The 24,243-nt window shown below is 37.4% G+C and overlaps 1 protein-coding gene across 7 annotated transcripts in view; it reads right to left on the reverse strand.

The window, feature by feature from the left end:
• Window positions 1-5,562: 5,562 nt before the first annotated feature.
• NFIB (nuclear factor I B) overlaps window positions 5,563-24,243 on the reverse strand; it is a 354,487-nt gene continuing 335,806 nt past the window's right edge. For 6 of the 7 annotated variants that reach the window (XM_075279439.1, XM_075279417.1, XM_075279432.1 and 3 more), the window contains 2 exons: window positions 18,865-18,953; window positions 5,563-13,066 (listed from right to left, as the gene is read on the reverse strand). In XM_075279439.1, the coding sequence (XP_075135540.1) occupies window positions 12,937-13,066; window positions 18,865-18,953 (219 nt within the window). In that variant the 3' untranslated portion in view covers window positions 5,563-12,936. The remainder of the gene's footprint in view (window positions 13,067-18,864; window positions 18,954-24,243) is intronic. The other variant, XM_075279467.1, reaches the window with a different exon arrangement.

Below are 24,243 nucleotides of genomic sequence, written 5' to 3' on the forward strand. Positions count from 1 at the left end.
TTTTTTTTTTCACTGCCCCCAGCTTATATAAAATTTAAAAGGGTGGTCCATTTTTGCCTGGACAACCCCTTAAACTCATGTTTTTGAACACACTGCTATTATTTTGAACACTATCCCAAAAATTATAGATATATACATATATGAAAAGTTCAGTGACTTTGTGTAGCTAAATTTTTAAATATACTAATTTTATGCAAATTCCCTGACGCTAACACTAACTAATTTGGAGCAAACTTAACTTTCCTGACAGTAAAACTCACTACTAACACTGAATGACACTAAACTATGGAACTATGGTGACAGTGCTTAATTCAAAATCTAACAAAGTTGACAGTTTCCTGACCCTAAATTGCACTAAACTATATATATATATATATATATATATATATATATATATATATATATATATATATATATATATAAAGAGCTCAACGGAAAAATGGCCTAAGTCCAAAAATCAATATTGTGCGAAAAACGAAATTTAAAGTTTTAGCCTAAAGCAAACGGGCATTATTGTGGAATATATCTATCCAATGTAATCAGCTAATGAACACCGTTAATCCTAATCATAAATTGTATTATTTATTAAAAAAATTTGCAGCTTCATGTATAAATATTATTTATTTAATATTATTAATTAATTACTACTATTATTAAACAATGAAGAATAATAATTACCTGCCTCCCTTTTCGGCGCTAAATATGTGCAAAAGTCGATTTAGAGCCTTTTAAACAATAAGACAAAGTTTTTGCACTAATATAAACAACAGACCGGAAGTCACTATTTCAATGAAAAAATGACCAACGAGAGTGAAGTAAGTAAGTTTGTATTGGACTTAGGCCATTATTCCATTGAATGTAAATTCTTCTGCATTGAAATATATGGACTTAGGTCATTAATCCTAGGTACCTTGTAAACCCAATGCATAGAACAAGGTACAAAGAAGCTTTCTAGGTAATAATTTGAAATATGACAAAATGTGGACTTAGGCCATTTTTCCGTTGAGCTCTTCATATATATATATATCATTTTTATTTTTTTTTGTTAAATACAGAGTTTGGGCACAGAACAAAGCACAAGGGTATGCAAATAGGGCACAGGTGGTACAAAGAAGACGTGGCGGACACAGATGGTACAATGAGGAGATGGGCAAACGGGTATTAAGGTGATCTAATAAGGATGTGGGCAGAGGGGGAATGCAAGTGGTTCAATGAGGAGATGGGCAGATGGGGAATGCAGTAGGTATGTATGGCACAAATAGGGCAAACTGATAAAAATCAGCATAGCTCAGCAACTAGAAACTGCTCTCAGCAACTCACTAAACCCAATAGAGCAGTTGAGGGCAGTTGAAAGGGGTGTACTGTAGATGACTTGTGACGTCCCAGACAGCAGCCATCACAGCAAAAATAGCAGGATAAATTCAGAAACAAGCTGAAATATACACACATGGCAGAAGTCGCACTTCCGCGACCGCTGCCATTTGTCACAAGGCAGTTAGCTGGGATGGTCTGCTCTCTTGAACAGCAGCCATACTGGCTTGTACACTTAATGTAAAACAAATGGTAGTGGTCCCACTTCAGCGATCGTCTCCATTAGTCTCTTATTAGTCAATGACTAATGGCGGCGATCGTCAATGTAGGATCGCCATCATTTGTCTTTTGCAACCTAGATGTGATGGTGTACTTTATCAGACAGCAGCTATCACAGATATTTCAGGAGCAAGAAATGGAGGAAGGCCCAGGGAAGTCGCACCATAATAGTATGGCATTGAGCACTATGTACTTGCCCCGACATACTATTATGGTGCAGAGCTGGAAGGGGTTAAAGGATGTGCTGTTACAGATACAGTGCCACATACAACAGGTCACCTTCACAAGTCTTGTGTAATTCGTGCCAGGTTACAGTTATTTTGGTGACGTGAGAGGGACCTACACTATATTATGTATGAGATTCTAATTTTAGCTCTCATTTGATATATAAATGTCCTGTCATCAGGAAAGACTTATCAAAATCCAGACTATTTATAGACTTTTACTAGAAAGGTCAATTACTCCTGGCCTGAAAAGCATTTACTTCCCTGGTTCTGTCGAGTCACATGGTGCATCACATGATCACTCTCGGAGGCTGGGAAAAGAAGCATGTGATTCAGTCAATTATTTCTGTTTTTCACGAGTTGTGGAAGGTAAAAAAATTATGTAAATTACACAATGTCAAGTCTTCGCATTATATAAACAAAGCAAAAAATATATAAATAAAACAATAAATATACCTTTAATTGTTTAAAATAAATTTATAGCGCAGGTGAAGATAAGATAAGAAAAATGCCTTCACTTATTTGCCTCCTTTGAAGGGATGGGGGTTCACTTTGCTTCTTTTGAGAAGTTAAAAACCTCAAAAGTAGCTGTTTTTTTTAATAAAGAGTTTTTAAAAATGAACCGTGTTTTTGGAAGTCCTTTTGAGTTGTCCCATTTATTTCAATGGGATTTGAAGTATTTTGTCTCACTGAAGACAGAGAAGGATGCTGAAAAAAGAAGCTTGCTGACTCCCATTGAAACCAAAGGGAGAATTTTCAGTTGTTTTGCAACCTGCTTTTGACCGCACAGAGAACGTCGTAAAAAATAAGTCCATAAGAAAGACACGCTAAAGCAGCTTTTCTATAATTCTAACACATTCTGAATTTTCCCAGCTTCCAGTTCATTGTAATAAATGGTAACACTATGTAGTACAATTTGTCTTACAAAAATTAAGCCCTCATTTTGCTCTATGAATGGAAAAATTAAAAGGTATGGAAGGCGGGAGTAAAAATGAGAATTAAAAATGGCTGCCACATGAAGGGCTTAAAAACAATGTGTCATCAGAAAACGGCCTATTTTTTAGCCAAGGTTTTTCAACCACATTTTTACTGACTTATTGGTGAGTTTTCAAAGCATTTTCCATGTTAGTTGAACAAAGTCACTAAATATTCTGCAGTCCTGACTCTGGCCACTTATCTAAACAGTATGCTAAGAATTCCTGTTTTCTGTAGGGGCTACCCCACTTACCAGCACACTAAAAATCACATCATCACTATCATGTATATTTATAGATAAAACACAGAATCTATCAATCGCAATAGATGATTTCATAGCTTATATACAACCCTTCTGTGTTATTAACCATTCATGACTTTCCTTTTGCGTTCAGGCTATATTCATATATATGCACTGTCTCTGCTGCTTCTGCGTTCCTGCATAAGAAGATTTTGCAGCCACAGTAAGGATATGATGGCTGAGTCTCTGAAAAGTTTCAGACTATAGATAGTTTCTTCATTGATGGTTGTATCCACTGATGGCCTATGAAGACAAGATGGTTAGACCCTACTGGGTTCATAGCAATTGTGATATCATTTTCTACTGTAAATAACATATAAATAGGAAATTTTTAGAGAGAATTATATAACTTCATGCTACTTTGCCTGCTTTGTATACCTAACTGCACTAGCTGGCATTCTGCTCACAAGACTTTATATTATTATACCATTGTATGAAGAAGCCTTGCAGAGTAGTGCTTTAAAAGAAAAATGGCACATTTTTGGTAACTTTTTTTTTTTTTTTTAAGTGTGCTTTTTTCTTCCACATAGAGATCACTTGTTAGGAATCATTTCATTGTCATCACAAGATTAAATAGCTAACACAAGACCCACAATTCACAATAAGTGATGGTCAAAGACTTACCTCCTCCTCCATATCCCTGCAAAGTGACCTCTAGTATCTAAAGCATTCTCTCATAGATGTAGGAGAGTTATCTGCACGCCATGGTCCATGTGATAGCTGTAAAATATATCTCTGCTGTGGACAGCAGCTCAGGTAAGACAGATGTCCTCATATCCCATAATAGAGAACATAGAATAAAAAAATGATGATTGTCAAAATAAAAACAGATAAGAAAATAAGAATATGTAACTCTATTGGGTTTCACCTAGTACAAAAGGTGATACTTTCCTTTGAACTATTGGCCTTTCATCATTACTTTGGGCCACTCTATGTACCGTTCCATCCTTAGGTGTAAATATTTCTCAGTTCTGAAATAACGGTTTCTACTCAAGTCTTACCATTGGCTTCTGTTGTGACTATTGTAGTAGTAGTATATGTATATTATTCTCAAGCTTGTATCCAGGACAGGTTAGGTCCAATTCACATATGCCTTTGGATTTCCATTCTGGGAGTCCTGCAAGCAGCACTTTTCTCTCATGTTTCGTGCGGAAACCACACGGACCCCGTTATAGTCTATGGGGTCCTTGGGTTTCCTTAGGTTTCTGTTCGGGGGATCCCCAAGCAGACTTCCCGAACGGAAAACCAAATGCAGATGTGAATCGGGCCTTAGAAATGTTATTGTTTTCTCTCAAACAGATACAAATTGTACAAGCTTCAAACATGAGGTAAATAAAAACAGTATTCTAGTGAAAAAATAAACATTCATAGTCCTCTAAGGGGGTGTTCACACTACCGTCTGTGTCCGACAGCTAGTGTCCGCTCCTAGTGTCCGCTCAAAATCTGGCACGGACATTAGGAGCGGACACTAACTGTGTCCGTGACACTTGTCATTTATTTAAATGGACATCGGGTGCGTTCTTTTGCACTCCGTGCCCTTCCTTCACTGTCCGCAAGTAAAGATGTCCGACTTTTCAAGCGGACAGAAAAACCTGACATGTCGGTTTTTTCTGTCCGCTTGAAAAGTCGGACATCTTTACAAGCGGACAGTGAAGGACAGGCACGGAGTGCAAAAGAACGCACCCGATCGCCATTTAAATAAATGACAGGTGTCACGCACACAGCTAGTGTCCGCTCCTAATGTCCGTGAGAGATTTTGAGCCGACACTAGGAGCGGAAACTAGCTGTCGGACACAGACGGTAGTGTGAAAGCTCCCTTAGATCTCATGAGGAATACCTTCCTGAAGTTTTTACTTTCAGAGATCAGCCATATGTACTGCAGAGTTTTCTAAAGAGTGGCTATATTTTTCTAACATGCACCATGGTCACCAGTCAATGTTCACAGAAACTTTTTGTGTACCTCTTGTTGTTGTAGTCCTGTGCTTATAACCGTAACTGTAATCATACAGCACAGACTACTTGATTCAATGAGGTTTGAAATCACAAAATTTTATTCCCTGGCGAGTCTCCTCTTCCTGACTAATGGACAGCCCATACTGTTTGGGTAAGAAATTCAAGAATTACCTAATTCCATCTAATCTGCTGCAACAGCAGGGAGTAAGTAAATGTCTGCATAATTCAAGTATCTCCCTACTCGGCCCCATAATGAAATGACTGGAATGTGCATTCTGTAAAGTGCTGTTTTTTAATTTCTAGATAACAAGAAAATTCAGTTGATCTCTGAAGGTACATTGTATGAGGCCCTGGTGTCATAGCATAACTGAGACCCATGTAGGAGTGTCTGAATCGCCTCTGACATTGTTACATAGTGCCCTAACTTATGCTCTATAACAGGCACTTAATGGTAACAGTAGTCATGTCACCTTGAAGAATGCCTGAAAAGTTAAACGGAATAAAAAGACTGAAAAGCGCTTCTGTAGCATAGCTCATTTTATTGTTTAAACAGTTTTTTGCATAGGAAATATATCCGCTTCCAGTAATTGACTGCAGTATGAGCAGCTGCTAGCAGTATAGGCTGGATATAACAGTAACAATCACATTAAGTCAAGCTTGATTTACACCAGTTTAAAACTTATGGCAAATTGGAGCTCATTTGTTGTCTGCAATGAAATTACCACCCGAAAAAAAAAGCTTAATTATTCAAACTCATGACATGTTATACTCATCCTTTGCAGGCTCAGTCTGGTCTTAGAGACCAAATAGCTCAGATACATCTAACCAAGGAATACTCAACCTTTTTGGAAACATCATTTTTTGACAGTCCAAAACTAACATTCTGGTCACGCTAGAGGCCAACAAAACTTGGGATAGATTTACTAATAGCAATAGGTTAAAACTGAATGTACAGTATACATTTAGCAGCTAGGAACTTAAAATAATGATCGTTGTGCGCAAATGTGAACAGAGGAAAACAATGAGAATGGACTCCACTTAAATTTCGCAAAACAACCTCAATTTTTCAAGAAAGGTGGCAGCTTCTTCTTTTCAGAGGAAATTGAAATTTGCCTTTGCTTGAAAGTAAGTATTTGAATGCTATACACATAAGATATGGTTTTCCTATTCCTCAGTAAATCGATCCCAAGAATTTGCAATGGTGGCAGGAAACTATACAACGGTGGAGACAATATAAATTACAGTCTAGTCAATCGGGTAAGGTTGGTGGCTTGTAATGAGTACCAATGATAAAAACAAATACATTCTGTCTATACAAATAATTTGCAAGTGTAACACCATTTGGAAAACATGCATACATGTTCTATGGAAAGGAGTAAAATGGTACAAGATGTGCCAAAAGTTTTAAAATGGATCAACCCTGGTGTGTAGCTAGCAAGCAATAAACTGACTACTAGTCACCTACAGTTGTACTAAATGTATCTAAAGAAACACACAGTCCTACAAAAAGGTTGTTCTCAGAGAAATATCATTGATATGGGGGTAACCTTTTCCCAGGCTTCTAAGAAGTCCTATAAGACAAGCACAAAGAAAACAGTTCGGATGTCAGTTTTTTCAGAAGCCCAGGCCTGGGACTGAGTTACCCCCTCACATTCTACATGGTGTATTTTTTTTTTAATTATTATTATTTATCTGTGAAGAAGAGATTCTGAAACATATTTACAACTGAACTCAACAGTGAGACTGTGAAATTGAACAGGCACTGCTAACTTATTTTGAGTTTTTGGTAAACATTTTGCTGGTTTTTTTCTTTCTCGTTTTGCATCAACATTTTATCAGTCCGTGCAACTTCAATGCCCTCAATGAAAAATGCATAATAAGCCATACTTCTTTAAAATAAAAAAAAACACGAAAACATCCTTCTGCATAAAGAGATACATTTGCCACATCAGTCCCTGTAGCACAGTTTCAAAACCATTCTGTCAAAAATAAAGTACTACAAACACTAGCGTCAGTGTAACCAGGTGACTCTGCTTTCTAAGGTGAACAAAGCGAAGAAAGCATGGCCGGCAAGTAGCACTGATGCTCAATATTTCACAAATTCAACATACATTTGAACTGCAACACACAGATATTTCTAAAGAGTAATAACTATTGAACCCTTTATATCATAGAAAAAAACTACTTACAACCATTAAAGGAAATCAATTGCAACAAAATATGTAAAAATTGACCGTCTCCAGCTAGTTCTTTTGCCCCCTCCCCCCCCCTTTAAGTATCAAAAATGTGACCGACAGAATTGTGGCGTGGAAACAATACAAATAATTGTCATGGCAATTTATTTCATGCAAGGGTCATTGTGAAGGCTGAAGGGGCAAGGACAGTCGGACATTTTACGTCGCAACTGAACTTCTTACACAGGCCTACACAATGAGGTTGTAGAATAGGGAAAAATACAGGGAAACTAGCAGAAAGTGCATTTCTGAAGGACAAAGCTTGTACGTCCTTCAATTTAAATGGAGTATTAATGTGTTCAACCTAACCTGCTGAAATTTTTTAGTTTGCATGTTTAAATATCTTTCTCCAAAACAAAACAAAAAAAAAATGAATGTCCACGAAGCATGCAGCTGGTTTATGTCAACAAAAGACCTTGACAGGAACATGTAAACTATGCTTGGGGCCTACTTCCCAACAACACCATAGAGCTTTCATTAACCAAAATACTGTACAAAGTGTATGGGTTAATTTTTACAGACTTTTTAATCTCTTAAATGTATGCAAGCGACTCCTGGTTTGCTCAATGTGGAAGGCCATGTATTTCATCCCCTATCCATCAACATAATAGGGTGTCCCATCTGGCTTTTGTCTTCACCAACCATAGTTTCATAACAAGTAAAGAAAAATGGATAGTATAACTGATGAATACATCCTATGCAATCTCTTTCCATTAAGTCCTTGTGAAGCTACAAGTTGCAAATCCAAAATTTATGCTCCCTGAGGACATGGTCATGTGTGACTTTAAGAGTACTGCTCTAAATTCTAGGCTTTTTCGGGAGTGCTGTGTGCACTAAGCTCTTAAATACCAACATGTATTCACAATCACATAATGCATTTTGCTAGAGGACAGTCACATGTGTACTAAGACAGTGATGCTTCCAACATTCTGAAATGCTCCAAAAACCAACTTTTCAAATACTAAATACAACAAAATAACCTTCATAAAATATAACTTTTCTCCATTTACATTTTTTAAATGTTTAGCAACCTACACTTTTGAAGTATAGGTAAAAACCCTAACATGGACAGCACTTTTATACTATTTTTTAATTATTTTTTCAAATACATAAATTAAGGATCTGGAGAGTTTTAACCCAAGTCCAGTTCCTATACAAGCAATATTCTTGTTTACTTTGAAAAATGGAAACAAAATATATTCCCATTGCAAACGCTAAAAAGGTAGCTTTACAAATGAGGGCACGTGTAATTCAACAAAAATCATAACAAAACTATACAGTGTACAAATAACTGTCGGCAAGGTTCATTACAAAGACCCTCACTTTTCGCTACTTACAGCTTCACAGATTCATTCACATATTTTTATTTCAAGCTGCCCATCTGAACTTTACCCCATAACTATATTGCTATAATTTAGGATTTCCTTTTTTTTTTTTTTTTTTTGCCATGTCTATGTACAGTTTCCTTCACTGTTTTTATTCCCTTTCAGAAACTAAGCCTTAAAATGTTCATGTCACTCTAGGGGAAACACACTTCAGGGGCAACACCAAGAGGCCAAGACTGCAAAGCAATTAAATAAGAAACAGAACAGTGCACAAAGGATGATTAAATGTGTGGTCATGTTAAAATGTAATCTTATCAATGGGGAAGGAAGGACCGCTGCCTGACTCCTTACAGCTCATATTTGTAAAATACAGTCAAAATTCAGTTTTCATTTCATTTTAAGTGTACAGAGCAGGGATTTTAAGCAGGCGTTATATAATGTACCCCTAGAGAGTTCTTAAAGAGGGCCTATCACCAGGTGAGAGTCCTTGTTTTTAATTTATAAAGTTAGCCACTTCAAAAAAAAATAAAAAAATCAACATGTGCCTATTATGTGCCTATTATACAAATAGGTGATTCTGCTGCCAACGACAATACAATATAGGGTAAAATTCAAAGGTATCAGTTCCCCTTTCCATAATTATGCTATAGCTGTAATTATATTCTTATTATTTAGTATGAATTATTGTATAATTCTTCTAGTATACCATAGCCCGTTTATTTACAGTGATCAGATCACATGATAAGTAACAAGATCTTGTAGGATTCAGTCTACACCACTGGGGTATATGGGGGCAGCAGTCGGAGATCCTGCATGCACTGACTCCAGAGGTAAATGTCCTATTTACATAATAGGCACCCTCAGTAAAAAGACTTTACTCATATTAGAGGATAATTTCTTTAGGGACAGCCAACTATATATTAAAAAAATTAAGAATCATCTGTTAGTGATAGTTCCTTTTTAAGGTAGAGGAAACTGAGCTTTCCGTGGGGGAGAAGCACTAAAGTATATAAAAGGGAATCAAAAATAAACGTCTTTCATCTGTAAAATGTAAAGAGTTCAGTAATACAAAAAGTATTTACAGAAAAGGTGTAATAGTATATGAATGATGTACTTAATAAATCACTTCTAGAGAAACCTGACTGGTAATGGAATCAAGGAAGAGAGCTGTAAGGTAATGTGTGTTTGGAAATGAATATATTCTGCAGACATCGTCTGCGATTTCCCGGGCCTCAATAGAAGAGAATAATTATACCTAAAACGCCCTTTATGTTTGGTAAAAGTGCAAATATACAAATACAGCCTTTTCCCTTGTAGTATTGATTGTCCTTGACAACTAGCCCTAATAAAGAGGAGATTAATGGGCATGTTGATATAAGGATAATTATCATTGTAGTGGTTTGCACAAGTTCATGTTTGCATTAGTATTCCTGCTGTGCTATTGAGCATTTTTGTGATCTGCCTGAGTGGGTGAATCAAATAGAGTTGCTACATAATCCCAGTCATATCTATTCATTAGGTGATTGGCAGTGAGAACAATAATAAATGTAATTGTATGAGGATGTGGTCACCAGGGTTCCACAATTCTGCTGCCATGTTTCACTTATGAGTACTTAACTGATGAGTGCATTCACACTGGGTGGTGAGTAAAATCATATTAAATAGAGAACATTCACCGGGCAGTTGTCCTTTGCCTTGTAGAGTGATCAATGGCTGCCATCAATTAAAATTAACTGCTGTCTGTGCCGGGTCACTGCTTAAGGAACCCTGATGAATCTTTGATAAAGGGACAAGCGGGATATGCTTGACAAAGTAATGTGGAGGGAAATCGCTCGGGAAGAATTGTGCAGAATAATGCTCATGTAAATAAACAGAGATTACCAAAAAGGCAATGCAGTGTCACATTGTTCTAGTGGTCATGAGAGGAAGGTAGACTTTTATACACTTGTCTATGTAAATGTATTCATGTTTAGACTGACATAGACATATACTATTACTCCTTATAAATATTAAGGCTTTGTAGTCAAAAGAAAACAATAAGTGGAAATTACTGCAATTTAAGTGCAATGCCATCTTCTGTATTTGTGTTTTCTGTATTTCTATATTGTGACACCCTGTGGTCCAGGCCACTTGAGGCTACTACAGTGAAGTCTTTCAAGTCTAATGACGTATTCCAGTATTTCAAGGCTATATAATAATTCTACAAGGTCAAGTTTAATTAGGTAAAAGGAGTTCTTTTTTGAGACGTCAGATGTACGGGTATATAGTTTTTTAGCTACAGTAGATAAAAAGGGTCACTTTGCAGTCATGGCCACTCTATATGGGCATTCTGCTCTACAGCAGTCTTCTAGAGAGCGCAAAATTCCATTTTTCCTAGTGCCCACCCATAATATATATTTATATATATATTTATACGCATATATATAAAACAAAATTCCCTCTCCATGTCAGTACACAAAAGGACCTCATCACACTGCAAAAATAGCAGTACCCACTTTGGTCAATTAAAAAAAAAAAAGCATACATTAAATTCTTTTTTTTTTCTTCTTTTTTTTATGTTTTTTCTTTATCTGCGAAATTACCTAAAATAACCAAATACTGCTAAAAGCACTACCTACATAGGCAAAACGTGGTATTGCATAATTTGTAAAAATTTTAACCCCTTTCCTGCCCGCCCTCCCTCCTTCCCCACATTAATTGGAAGATGAAAAACATGAAAGGTTAATAGAAAAACACCAAAATACTGAAAATATTGCTGGTTGATTACTATTTTAAGCGGCAATTATACACAGCCATGATATGCTTTATAAATGTGAGAAGGTATAACTGTTTAAAAAATCCAGGATGTCACATAATTGATCTTTCCCCGTGGAGTACAAAATATTTTTTGTCATAAAAATGGTAAAGATTTAAAATGATAATAAATGCAGCAAAACAAGTTTTGTGATGTCACTTTTTTTTTTGTTTAAATTCAAGGCAAGGCACGTAATGTGGACGTTATATTTTCGTGCAAATTAGAATAACTGGAAACTGTACTTTACTACTTGTTATCTTTTGAGATAAAGAGGCATAATTCTGTAGGCCATGCAAAATTACAGTTTAACGCAAAAATTAGTGTTTACCGATAGCACCATGCTCATTGCGGATGAACGGCACGGTATCAGTCTTTACTGGCAGCTTGAATGCTATCTGCTTTCTGCCTATTTGCTCTGCCGTTCTAGTGCTGAAGCTTGTCCCATTTACTCAATTTAACTGATATTTATAAATAAATTAAATATTTGGCCCCTTAGTGGCGGCCTAACCAATATAAGTGCTATAAATTGTTTCATCTTAATAGATCAGAATCTTGACTAGTCACTGTTTAATTGATTTCTTAATAACACCCCTCATACATTGAGGGAATTAAATAAACTTAATCTAGTTTTTTTCCTGCCAGCACCAGAGATGACCACATGGAAAATCATAGGTTTGGTCTGGCACTGTGCAGGTTGTAGCTTTACAAGCCCTACAGTTTAGAGTCAGAGGGCCAGAGGACTGACGGTCATTATGCCCCATTAAATAATTCTTGAATAGCACTTGCCTCTAATTTAATTTTTTGGGCATTACATCCTATTCTTCCATTGATTACTGAGGGATCTCTGTAAATGTATAAAGGCAATTGATTTCAGCAATAATCTCTGATGGACACAACTGTGCTGACAAGTTAGGTAGCACACCAAAAACAAGCACGGTGTATAGCAGGGATTCTTGTAGTTACGTCTCTTCCTGATATTAATGATTGCAGGTCATAAAATGTTTGCTTTCCACATGCTGTATGACAACTGTTTTATGTAAGGAGATCCGTGGTAGGGGTGGCCTTGGGGCCCATTGTTTGCAGCTCTTTTGCTGCCTCACAGCCTTTCTTTTGTGAGAAAGATGGGAGTAGTGTTCCCATGCGTAAACAACAAGAAGACTAAAACCAAACAGGACTAGCTTATCATGCAATTATTAAGGCATCTAGAAAAGTCATATAAAATATATTGTCGTGGAGAAAGAGTGCCTATTTCCCAGCGGACATCAGATAACAAAGGCTAGTTGCATTCTACCATCCGTGAAATATTTTAGTCACCCTTTCAGTGTCACGACTGTTTCCACCTTAACCCCTTATGTGCTCCAAAGTCCTGAAAAGTAATATCTTGCATTGCTTCACAGGTTCTGTAAGTACTAAAAAGGTTAAAGGAATCAGTGATTGTAAGTGCTGCAAATGCTGGTCAGTATATCTTCTTTTTCGTGTTTTTTTTTTTTTTTTTCTTTTCCACTTGTCCACTTTCTTCTTGCTTTCTGTTTTACTTATTTCAATTGCTTGTCTCTGCTTGAAGAAAGGGTTCTCCAATTATATTTAGTCCATAGTTTTGGACATTGCTTGGCAGGATGGATGTCCTGTTTGATACTTGGAAAGGAACCAAACTAGCCCAGGTACCAGGACTGCAAAAGAAAAGCGAAACAAGACAAACAGAATTACTTTGACTTTACTGCTTATGGGATGTTAGTTGAAAATCACAGCAATGAATAAAATGAAGGGCTTTATAGATGGGTGCATTGTAATCATAAGCAATTTTACCGTGAACCAAGAGCACTATGAAGTTCTACAGTGATCTCAATTCCATCCAGTATATATATATATATATATATATATTATAGTTACATTGTTACATAGTAGATGAGGTTGGATGAAGACATCAGTCCATCAGGTCCAACCTATAACCCTACAATCCCTACAGTGTTGATCCAGGGGAAGGCAAAAAACCCCATGAGGCTCATGCCAATTGCCCCATTTCAGGGGAAAAAAATTCCTTCCCGACTCCAATCTGGCAGTCAGTATAAAAACCTGGATCAACGTGTCCTTAAAATCTAGAATCCATAACCTGTTATATTTTTCTCTTCAAGAAAGTAATCCAGACCCTCTTTGAACTTGTTTAATGAATCCGCCATCATCACTTCCTGGGGCAGAGAGTTCCAGAGCCTCGCTGTTCTTACTGTGAAGAATCCCCTTCTATGTTTCTGGTGAAACTTTCTCTCCTCCAGACGTAGAGGATGTCACCTTGTCACTGTTACTGGTATAATTCATACAACCTAGTAACAAATATTCTGTAGCATCTGTTCTGCTAAACCTTCCAATGTATGTTGTACTTTGCCACTGTCTGTAGGTCAGTTTCACACAGGGCATGATGGATTTTTTTTTTTTTTTTTTTTTTAAGGTAAAGCCATGTGTAGCTTCTAAAGAATGGAAATGCATCATGGAAAGAGTTACAATTTAAATAAGGTATAATTATATTATTCCACTTAATATTTGCAATAGAAAAATACTTTCAAAACTGCACCAAGTGCACTGTCTGTACTTTGTGAATTTAGCCTTTCTTATGACCTTGCATAATTTCAGTGCCCTTATTGTAAATTGATTGCAAAGTACTTCCTTAATTACATTGAGCAGTCAATTATTTACATGTATTTGTCATACTGACTTGCTTTGAAACTTAAAAGGGTTAATTGGACTATTGCTGATCTATCCTAAAGAAAGGTCATTGATATTAGACTGGTGGAGGTCTGACACCCACCACCATCAGCAATTAGCTATTCCCAGCAGCAGAATGAAGCAGGAAGCACACAGCTCTATTTCTGTGTAGTGGCTTAACTGAGTCAGGGCACCTTTAAATGAATGGGAGATAAACTGCAATAACAGGTTTGGCCACTAAAGAGAGAACAGAGCTATCTGCCTACTGCTCCATGCTCTGAGTATTAGCTGCTAAGAAGTGGTATTGATGACCTACCCAACGATGGCCTATCCATTGTTCTGGTCCATCAGAGAACCAAAACAACGAATAGGTGGACCTCAACAACAGACATCACACACGGAGCCTGATGGACTCCATTAACTATAATGGGATCCATCAGTTGTCCATTCTTATAAATTGAAGCCGGCAGCCGAAAAAGTCTTGCAGCGCTTTTTTGTCCAGCGATTTTCAAAGCACACTGCCATAGATGCTCCAACATGGATGTAAACATGGCCTTAGATGATATGTAAGTATGAAAAGTTTGACAAAGCCATATTTTTAAAATTGTGAAATTAACTTTGGTTTTGACTCATTTATCATGGATCAATGGGAGTTTCACTCTGAAAGGTGCCCCAGCTGAAAACCCAATGAAATTAACCTTCATTGTTTTGTAATATGTTATCTTATTTAATAAGAATTACTATTTCTAGAGATATAGAAATTAATAGATAACTTGGTTCTTTTAATTTTTACCATCTCTGACGACTCTAGACACATCAGATAAAAGTCAGATAAACCTTACATTAACCTGACAAATGATGTCCGGGAAAGAAGGAATTGGGCTTTATAAATTTTAACGTACAATGTTTTCATTCTCAGGGGAGATAAGCCATCTTCACTTTCCACAATGACAACACATGTACCTTTGGCAGGATCCACTTGGCATGGTTACCTTTACGTTATGGAATAACCTGTGATGCGCTATACCGCAAACGCTATCGTGTCCATATTCTGTACTGAGTGAAAGTCTGAAAAGGCTTTCAGTATTCTATAACCGTGTTTAATCTTTTTTGGATCAAGTCATAGTCAGTACATCTATATATCTGTAATGAAGAATGCAAACTAAATGGATACTTTTTATTGTATATATACAAATAAATGAGCTGGTTTTAGTCAAACTGTATTTGAATATATTGTATGTGAGTACGTATAGCATTTGTGTGTACACACATTTACCATTACAAAATAAAACTGCAAAAAGTCATGGAAAAAAGCTCAATGCTGACATTTCAGCTTGGGTAACATATATTATGCTTTTCTTTCTACCATGATAGGATCTGGGTTTTTAACTTCATTAAGCCTGGAACACAAGGTAGAAATGCCCCTTTGCTACTAGAAACACATGCAATGCTACACAATATGATTCTCTTTCGTTCATTCCTTCCAAAAATCACTTGACAGGAAATGTAAGATTAACTTTGTTATACCTAAGTGAACAAAGAGTGCTTAAAGCAGGCAACTGGTTTACCGCAGAGAGAAGTTTACTTTTTTTTTATTTTAATCCTGCAGGAATCTGCACAGGCCGCTCATAGAGTATAAGAGACAGAAGAAAACGTTTGCTAGAACAAAAAAGAAAAAAGTTGTTTTCTTTACTTCCAACATCTTGTATCTGGACCATCTCATTCTGGTCACACAGCAGATCCTGCTGTTTCTCTCCCATAAATGTTAACACCGAGTTCCCAACATGGTCGTCTGTTAAATGGACATTATTGATTCCTATGGTCCATTGTTTCTAGTGCCCCACATTCTAAGTCCCTGAAGTTCAAGTTCAATCTGGAATTACATCATGTCTCGTTTCTCCTGGTTACCAGACAGCCTGAGACGTGATCACAGCTACACAAAAAAGGGGGGAAAAAACAAACATCCTTCTTCACGCTACAGCTACTCCTATCGATTTGAACATAAACGTATTTCCCCCTTTCTTTTTTTATTTCTCTTAAGCATGCCTCAAGTGTGGGGCCTGGCTAATTTAGAGATTAGGTTCCAAATTAGATGATCTAATGGCATCTTAATGGATTGCTGATCTATTTCCTGTAGGATGGCAGTAAGGGGGTCTGGCCAGTGTACAAGCCATCTGTATGGAAGAGATCAAGAAACCTTTGGGAGGAGAAATACTGTATGACTGATGAATATTCACCACTAGTTAAAAAGACTTTGAGAGTTGCACTGTAAATACAGCTTAGCTTACTACTGAGTCCTACATCTTCCCTAGCAGGAGCATAAAGAGTTCACAAATAATAAAACATCATAATATCATCATAATAAAATGTTATTCTAATTAGGTTTAGAAATTGTAAAAAAGGATGAACGGGAAACATGACCTCTTTTGTTCCTACTTTTTTGAACCATTTGATTTAATACATGACTGGGAGCTGCTAGCCTGCTTCCTTAGGATAAAGCCCCACATAGAGAAATGCAGCTAAAAAGTGCTGCAGAAAAAAACACAGTAAGGCTGAAGCCCCACGTTGCGGAAATGCAGCTTTTTTGTTGCAGATTTTGTTGCAGTTTTTTGAGGAAAAGCCAGTAGTGGATTGAACAGAAGGGAGAAATATAAGAACTTCCTATATATTTCCCATTCCTTTTGTAACCACTCTTGGCTTTGGCTCAAAAAAACACAGCAAAATCTGCAACAAAAAGGCTGCGTTTCTGCAACTTGGGGCCTTAGCCTAAAAGTGCATTGTTGTTTTTCCACATCCTTATTCATTGAACTTTTCCCACATTTTTTTTCCCCAGGTTTTTTCCTCTCCCTATTCACCTCAGCTCTTTTTTCCACAATGTGCATATGAAATTAACCAAAATCTTATTCACTTTGCTGTTATACACAGGATAAGTGATACATATCTGACTACTGGCACTGTCACCAGTCTCCACAATGGTTATCCTGAGCTGCAGTTGGACAGAAGTTTGAACATGTGCCTGGGCATTACCCTGCATTAGCCTACATTCACACAACAGACATGAAAATGGCTTTCACTTGGATGCATTACATTCACTCTATGTGAATCGAGGCTATTCACATAAACTATTTTCTGACTGTCCATTTAACAGTCATGTCCTATTTTTGTTCATTTTCACAGATCCCTCAATATACAGAAATGTATGAGCCACATCCATTTTTCACAGACAGTTTTCTACCAGTTGTGTAAATCTAGGCTAAGGCTTGACATAAGAAATGGCTCTTGTGTTACATCTTAATAATAAAATGTCCCAAGACATAGAAGATAAATAGTGCACTATTGTAGAGCCTTCAAATGGTAAGACTTGACATGCTAACTCAGGGATGGACAAAATAGAGTAGACTTTAGTAGCCAGTTAGACAACTCCAGGAGCCATTTTAATTTACTTTAGTGACCCAGAAGAAGAATTTTCATAGGAAATAGAAATCAACCCAAAGAGAAGATTGTGAGAACAGGGGTCCCATTTCCTAATCTGAATGGAGTTGCAGATCAAGCATGTGTTCTGCGTCGCATTCTTTTTCTATGGGATTGCTGGAGATAGCTAAGCACTTAATTCGGTCATCTCCAGCAGTCTTATAGGCATAAACAAGAGACCCCTGTTCTCGTGAAGAGTGGGGATCTCAGTAGTCAAATCCCACTGGTTAGCAAGTCATGCCATATACTATGGATGGGGGTAATTCAAAAAAACAACCAGAAGAATTCTTTAAGCAAATAGAGCACTTCCATCTGGATTCTGGGATTTGCCCAACCCTGGCTAACTCCCTAAAGAAATATACAGGAAGTCAAAAATACATTTTCTCAAGAACATTACTGATGCTTTGTGCTATATGAAACACAGCATATAATCTTTCATCAAATTTCACAATAAAGTCATGCACATGTAAAAATAACCATCACCCACATTAGAATCATGTAGCAGGTAGCACCCCCATCTGCCAATAAAACAGCAGTATTCTAAGCCATGGTTTTCTTATTACAATCATAGAAAATTAGACTTCCAACATGTGAGTGACAAATGATTAGCATAGTGTATTTAGTTAGCGAGCATTCTAGATTATTTGTGATTTATGGAAGGCATGCTTTTTTTTCTTACCTCGGAGTATCACATAATGAATGACAAAAGTACCATCAGCAAATAGTTAGTATGTTAATTATTTAGTTAGTTCTCTGGTTATTTTCCCACTAAGTGTACAAACGTAGGCTTTATGTGATGATTTGTATGGAAATATGGTTGTAACTGTAAATGCTTAGGGTATCTAGGAATCATTACGCCATACATCTATATTTGTTGTGTTGTTGCTGCTTAATGATATATGCATATTTTAGCTCCAATTCCCTACAGCATCTGAAGCTTGTGGTGCCTTAAAACAATGTTGAAGTCTTAAACGCCTGTATTTGACAGCAACCATACGATGATCCAGACATGGATTAACCCATTGTCTGCTGGGCAAGTCATCTGCTGTCATCGAGTCTTGTTTCGCAGATACTCAGCAAACCCACAGGTTTGTCCAAGCTGTTCACCCGTCACAGTGAAAACTACAATGGAACAAATGTGTTTAGCAAATTCTTCTCACAAATGTTTTGGTTAATTGTGATATGTAAATAAATGTTTCCAGGAGAGAGAAGAGGAGGGAGTAGGGGGAAGCTACAACAGAGCTATGTCTCAATGTCATTTATAGATGGAGTGTAGGGTTGGAAATAATTAAAATTTTACCTTTGCCAAGTTATTCCCAATGTATCCTCACTGGCACTGGGGTATAAATGCCTGCCGTTTTGATTCATGGTCCAGTCACAAATCCTCAGCTGTCAATTGAAACCTAGCAGTCAGATATGGATCCAGCAGTACTGCAGTTTTTAGTATTTAAACATGCATAGGTACAAAATCTTGCGTAAACTTGCTCCCTATGTTAATTTATATATATCTATATATATACGCTCAAGCCTCACAGTTTATGATGAAGTGGTGTATATATACATTTATAAATATACATGTATATATACACCCATATATATATAATGGTGGTGTGTATATCTTATTCACCACTATTTTACTATATAAAAACATAGATTAGTTCTACAGATATACACATGACCAGAATACAGTCTGTATGAAAGTTAATTTCCACAATATATTTACTTAAGGGAGCATACAAGAAGTAAGGAGGTATTTTAAGCACATTCCCATTAGCTATTGTTAAACTTGGAAAAAAATGTTAATAATGACCAATCAAAAAACAAAACAAAAAAAAAACGAAAGGGTGCCAAGTATTTTCTTAAGGTTCAGCGTATGGCCCATGGCATGCAAATGAATTAAAACAGCAATACAGAAAACATGCAGTTTTATAGACTCAAAGGAAAACAACAAAGTTAAAACAAATCTAGAAATTAAAGAAAACTACAGGAATAATTAGAAAATATCAACAAAATTACTAATAAAAATTTCATATGTATACATGACTGTTTCTGAAGAGGAAGGTGTATATACGATTGTCCTAATAAAGATCACTATGTCCGATATTTTTCTTACAATCTTTAGTTATCATTGGATACTCTTTTTTTCCTCCCTAACATGTAGGAATAGCCTTAAGAAAGGCTATTCTTCTCCTACTTTTAGATGTCTTCTCTGCGCCACTGTTCGGTAGAAATCCAGGTTTTCTTCAGTATGCCATCGGACCTCGAGCAAAGCCGAATGCACATACCCGGGCCACAACAAAATGGCCGCTTACACAGTAAGCTGGTGTAAGCTGCCATTTTCTTGTGGCCTGGGTATGCGCAGTCGGCTCTGCCCAAGGCCCGAGACCTAGAAGATTGAAACCCAGGACGGAAGAAGACACAGGGAGAGAGGTGTTCCAGAAGAAGATGGAGGCGGCGCTGGAGAGTTCCCTCGCAGGATTGGGGATGCCCCCAGTGCTGTTTGAGCGCTGAGGACCGCCCCCAGTGCTGCGAGAGAACTCATTTGCATACCGAAGAAAACCCGTATTTCTACCGAACAGCAGCATATAGAAGACATCTAAAGGTAGGAGAAGAATAGCCTTTCTTAAGGCTATTCCAACGTGTTAGGGAGAAAAAAAGGGTATCCAATGATAGGACCCCTTTAACTTCCCAAATGTGAATAAAAGGAGCAAAGACTTTGAAAGAATTGCAGGAAAAGTGGAAGGGAGATGTGGGCAAGAGATAACTCAATGAAATAATCCATACCACAATGACACGGGAACAGGGATGTGTCTTTTAATATGATTAATGATATTAGCACAGGTGACTGCAGCAGGGTGATAAGTGGGAAGTTTAGGGACAGAATATTTGGAAGCCAATTAAAAGCATTGAAGGCTCCAATTGTCCACTTTGCCATCTACATTTTTTGCTAGATTAATTGAAATCTACATGGCTTTCACTGTGTTCCGTCTGCTGCCTCGTGATAGCAGATTTAATGGTATTGAAAACTTCATGTTTTTCAATCTTAATAAACCATATGAAAATATGTTCCTAGTGTGATAATGTTGTATATTAGTACAGCATAACAAAATCTGATACCATTAGAACACTTTGCTTGTGGGAAAATAATAAAAATATGTGCATGACTGTCCTGTTAGAAATGAGCATTATGAAAACATCAACATATTCTAGATTATGGTAAATCTCTGTCATATTACATGTATATATATATATATATATATATATATATATATATATATATATATACGCACACACATACACCTCTACCATAGCAAAGGTGAGGCTTATGCATGCACACGGCCATAAATTTTGTACTATGGCACCCAAACCTATTAATGGGTCCATACCTTAGACTGCAGTTTTTTTTTCTCATGGGTTTATGCACTGTATTCTATAGTACAGAGATATTATATTGCAGCACCGTGTATAGAGATATTATACAGCAGCACCGTGTGACGGCGTACAGAATGTCTATGGATCCGTTATGCAGACCCATATGAATTCTCTGTATGAGGCCTTGAAAGAAGTTAGACTCTATTGTTTTCTGGTATAAATGCATTAAAACAAGGCATCTGTCTGAACACCTGCTAAGAGTTTGGGACATGTATTTGATACAGGTTATTTGTACAGATTATTTCTTGATTTTGAGTGATCCACATATCACAACTCACATCTGCATCATAATATACATGGACATGTTGCTCAGCAAATTCTGCAGTGGAGCGTAGCTAGTCAGAAAACGTCTCATGGTAGGATGCGCATGTCACTTGATCAGCTTACAATTTAGCCTGAGATGACCTGTATGGCCAGATGTAGCCGTCTGTTACTGGGACCCCTGATGGCATAGTAAGTTAAAGATAAACTAACAGTGTAAATATTGAATTTTCTTATACAGGTCTTGAATTTACAGACTCCTGTATATGTGGAATATGACCAAAGTGATCAACTATGTGAATGTCTAATGTCAACAGAGAACTGTTAGGGAGGCCTTCACACTACCATTGGATGTCCGTTCTGATAGGGTCCTATCGTAATGATATGACATTTAATGTCTGTCAGAAGTCTATTATCTTGAATGGACACCAAAGTTCTGCACCATGCATTATTATGTCTGCTAAAAAAACAGACACATCAATGACCATACGCTGTATTGTCGAAACAGTTCTTCTACTTTTCAATATCTGAAGTTGGTCAAGAGCAATCCCTGCTCTACAAAGTGCAATACCCCTGTGTTCTTCCTCCTGGGACTGTACTGAAGTCTATCAGACTACACAGCTAAATAGCTAGGAGCTGAGGCTGCACCATCTACTTGAATAAGTAGTTCGGAAACCATAACAAGGTCCTTATGGAAAAGGGTATTTAGTCATAACCATTTTCCTGCTGACAAATTCCCTTTTAACTTCCTCTCTGGTTAAGCACAATAGTGAGGATTTCTTTACTCTCCACTTTTGACCAGCACTTCTGACAAGGTGGAGGGTTGTGGCTCAATCAGAGCACAACTTCTTCAACATGTATACTGGCCATATATACCCTACAAGCAATTTAGCTACTGATGGACGTTCTTGCCAATACAATATCACTGTTCTCCCAGGATCTATGGTGACCTTCAAACATCAATTCCTCAATACCAGCATCCCTTAGTACTAGCATGGAGAACTACTCTGCTTCACTACACTGCATCTGACTAATTCACTTGTGTAACCTTAATTAACCTATCTATCTTCCTTTTAATAAAGTTTAATTTTTATATTACCATTTTATCTTAGGAGAGACATGTGTTCATCCCAAGCAAGCTTAAAGGGAACCTGTCAGGTGTTTTTCCCTCTCTAAACTGGTCCTAGCATATGCTTTATCAACTAATGGCTTTGCCTGTGGCGCCCCTCACTAAGCTTTAAAACCTTAGACGGGGAAAGGCAAATTTAGCTTAAAGGGGTATTCCCAACTCACTTGTTCACCAGCGTGCAAGCTGTGTGATCTTTTGAGCTGTGATATTTTTCTGTGTGATATTCTGAGCTGTCGTGCTACACAGATCATTTTTCTAGGTGGTATAAAATGGTGAATGCATGACAAGATGAAGCTGTTCGCTCTCTGACCTTAATAGGTAGAGTACATTTGCACTTGAATCTTCAACAACAGAAAGCTTAGCGAGGGGCACTAAAGAAAAGGTCACTGTTTGTTGTTACACATGCTGGGGCCAATATAGGCTGGGAGGAAAAACAACCTGATAGGTTCACTTTAAATTCCCATTTGTACATTCCCAAACTACATCTGCTGGAAATTGTTCCAAGCCTCAACTACTCTTACAGTGAAATAATATTTCCTGACATCACTACTGATCTCCCTGCAACGAATGTCAGATTGTGTCCCCTTGTTCTGGCAATATTTGTATTTATTTTATTTTATTTATTAAAAAAAACCACAACAACAAAACAAAAAACACTTCCTTTCTGAACCATTATATCTTTAACATATTTAATGCAGTTGTCCGGCCCCAAATCAATAGAACATTAATATGTTATCTGTAGGGGTCAGACAGTTTGAACCAACATAGATCATCTGTGCAAACAGCCACCAGGTCCCAGAAGCTGCTACTGGGTGGGCCGCATGTACAGCAATCCTATTGAAGTAACTGGAGTGGTGCAGAAGCCCCATCCACTGCATAGTGGTGGTTACTGTGTACTGCAGTGCAGATCCTATTACTTGTATAGGAGCAGCATTGAATGTGCTGCCTGTCTACTAAAAGCTTCTGGTTCCTAGAGACTGCTAAGACACATGATCTGTGCAGGGCCCCAGTGTCCTGCCCTGACAGATGACAAACTGATGACTTATTATGTGGATAGGCCACCAGTTCTGAAAATGTGTTTTGGGGCCGGACAACCCCTTTAGGGTGCATTCACACTGAGTATACGCTGACTGATTCTGAACGTTAAAACACGTTCAGAATCAGCGTGTACAAAGCAGATCCCATTCATTTCAATGGGAGCAGGCATACGAGCGCTCCCCATTGAAATGAATGGGCTGCTTTTTTCCCTATTAGTTTCAATGTGATACGTGCGTATGCCGGCACCCATAGAAATGAATGGGGATCTGCTTTGTACATGCTGATTCTGAACGTGTTTTACGTTCAGAATCAGCTCAGCGTATACTCAGTGTGAATGCACCCTTACAGGTTTCATTCATGTACCTCCTTTCCCTTCTTCCCTCAAGGCTTTATGGATTAAGTTCTTTAAGCCTCTCCTAATACGCTGTATGCTCCAGACCCTCCACCAATATGCTGTTATACAGCAACTATGAATATCTAATGGTAGATTTGTCATGTGTTCTACTAATATAAAAAAAGCTGAAAACTCTAATAAAAAAACAACAAACTGTTTTCCATGAATATTGAATGTAAAATTGGATGTAAGCTTTTCTAATGGCAGCGTCTCTTTCAGCTTGGTGTAGCTTTTGTCACAACAAATTCATGTTTTGGCTAGCAGTCAAATTCTGCTGGTCTTTAAACACATTCATCCACTATTACATGGACCTTGAACACATGGCATATGTGATTGTGCCAAAATCTTCACAGCATTACCATGAGTAGAACAAAGAGTATCATGTACATGGAAATCACAATAGATTTCGCCTCAAATGTTTTTAC

The sequence above is a fragment of the Leptodactylus fuscus genome, chromosome 1 (assembly GCF_031893055.1).
Source record: "Leptodactylus fuscus isolate aLepFus1 chromosome 1, aLepFus1.hap2, whole genome shotgun sequence".
NCBI classification, from domain to species: domain Eukaryota; kingdom Metazoa; phylum Chordata; class Amphibia; order Anura; family Leptodactylidae; genus Leptodactylus; species Leptodactylus fuscus.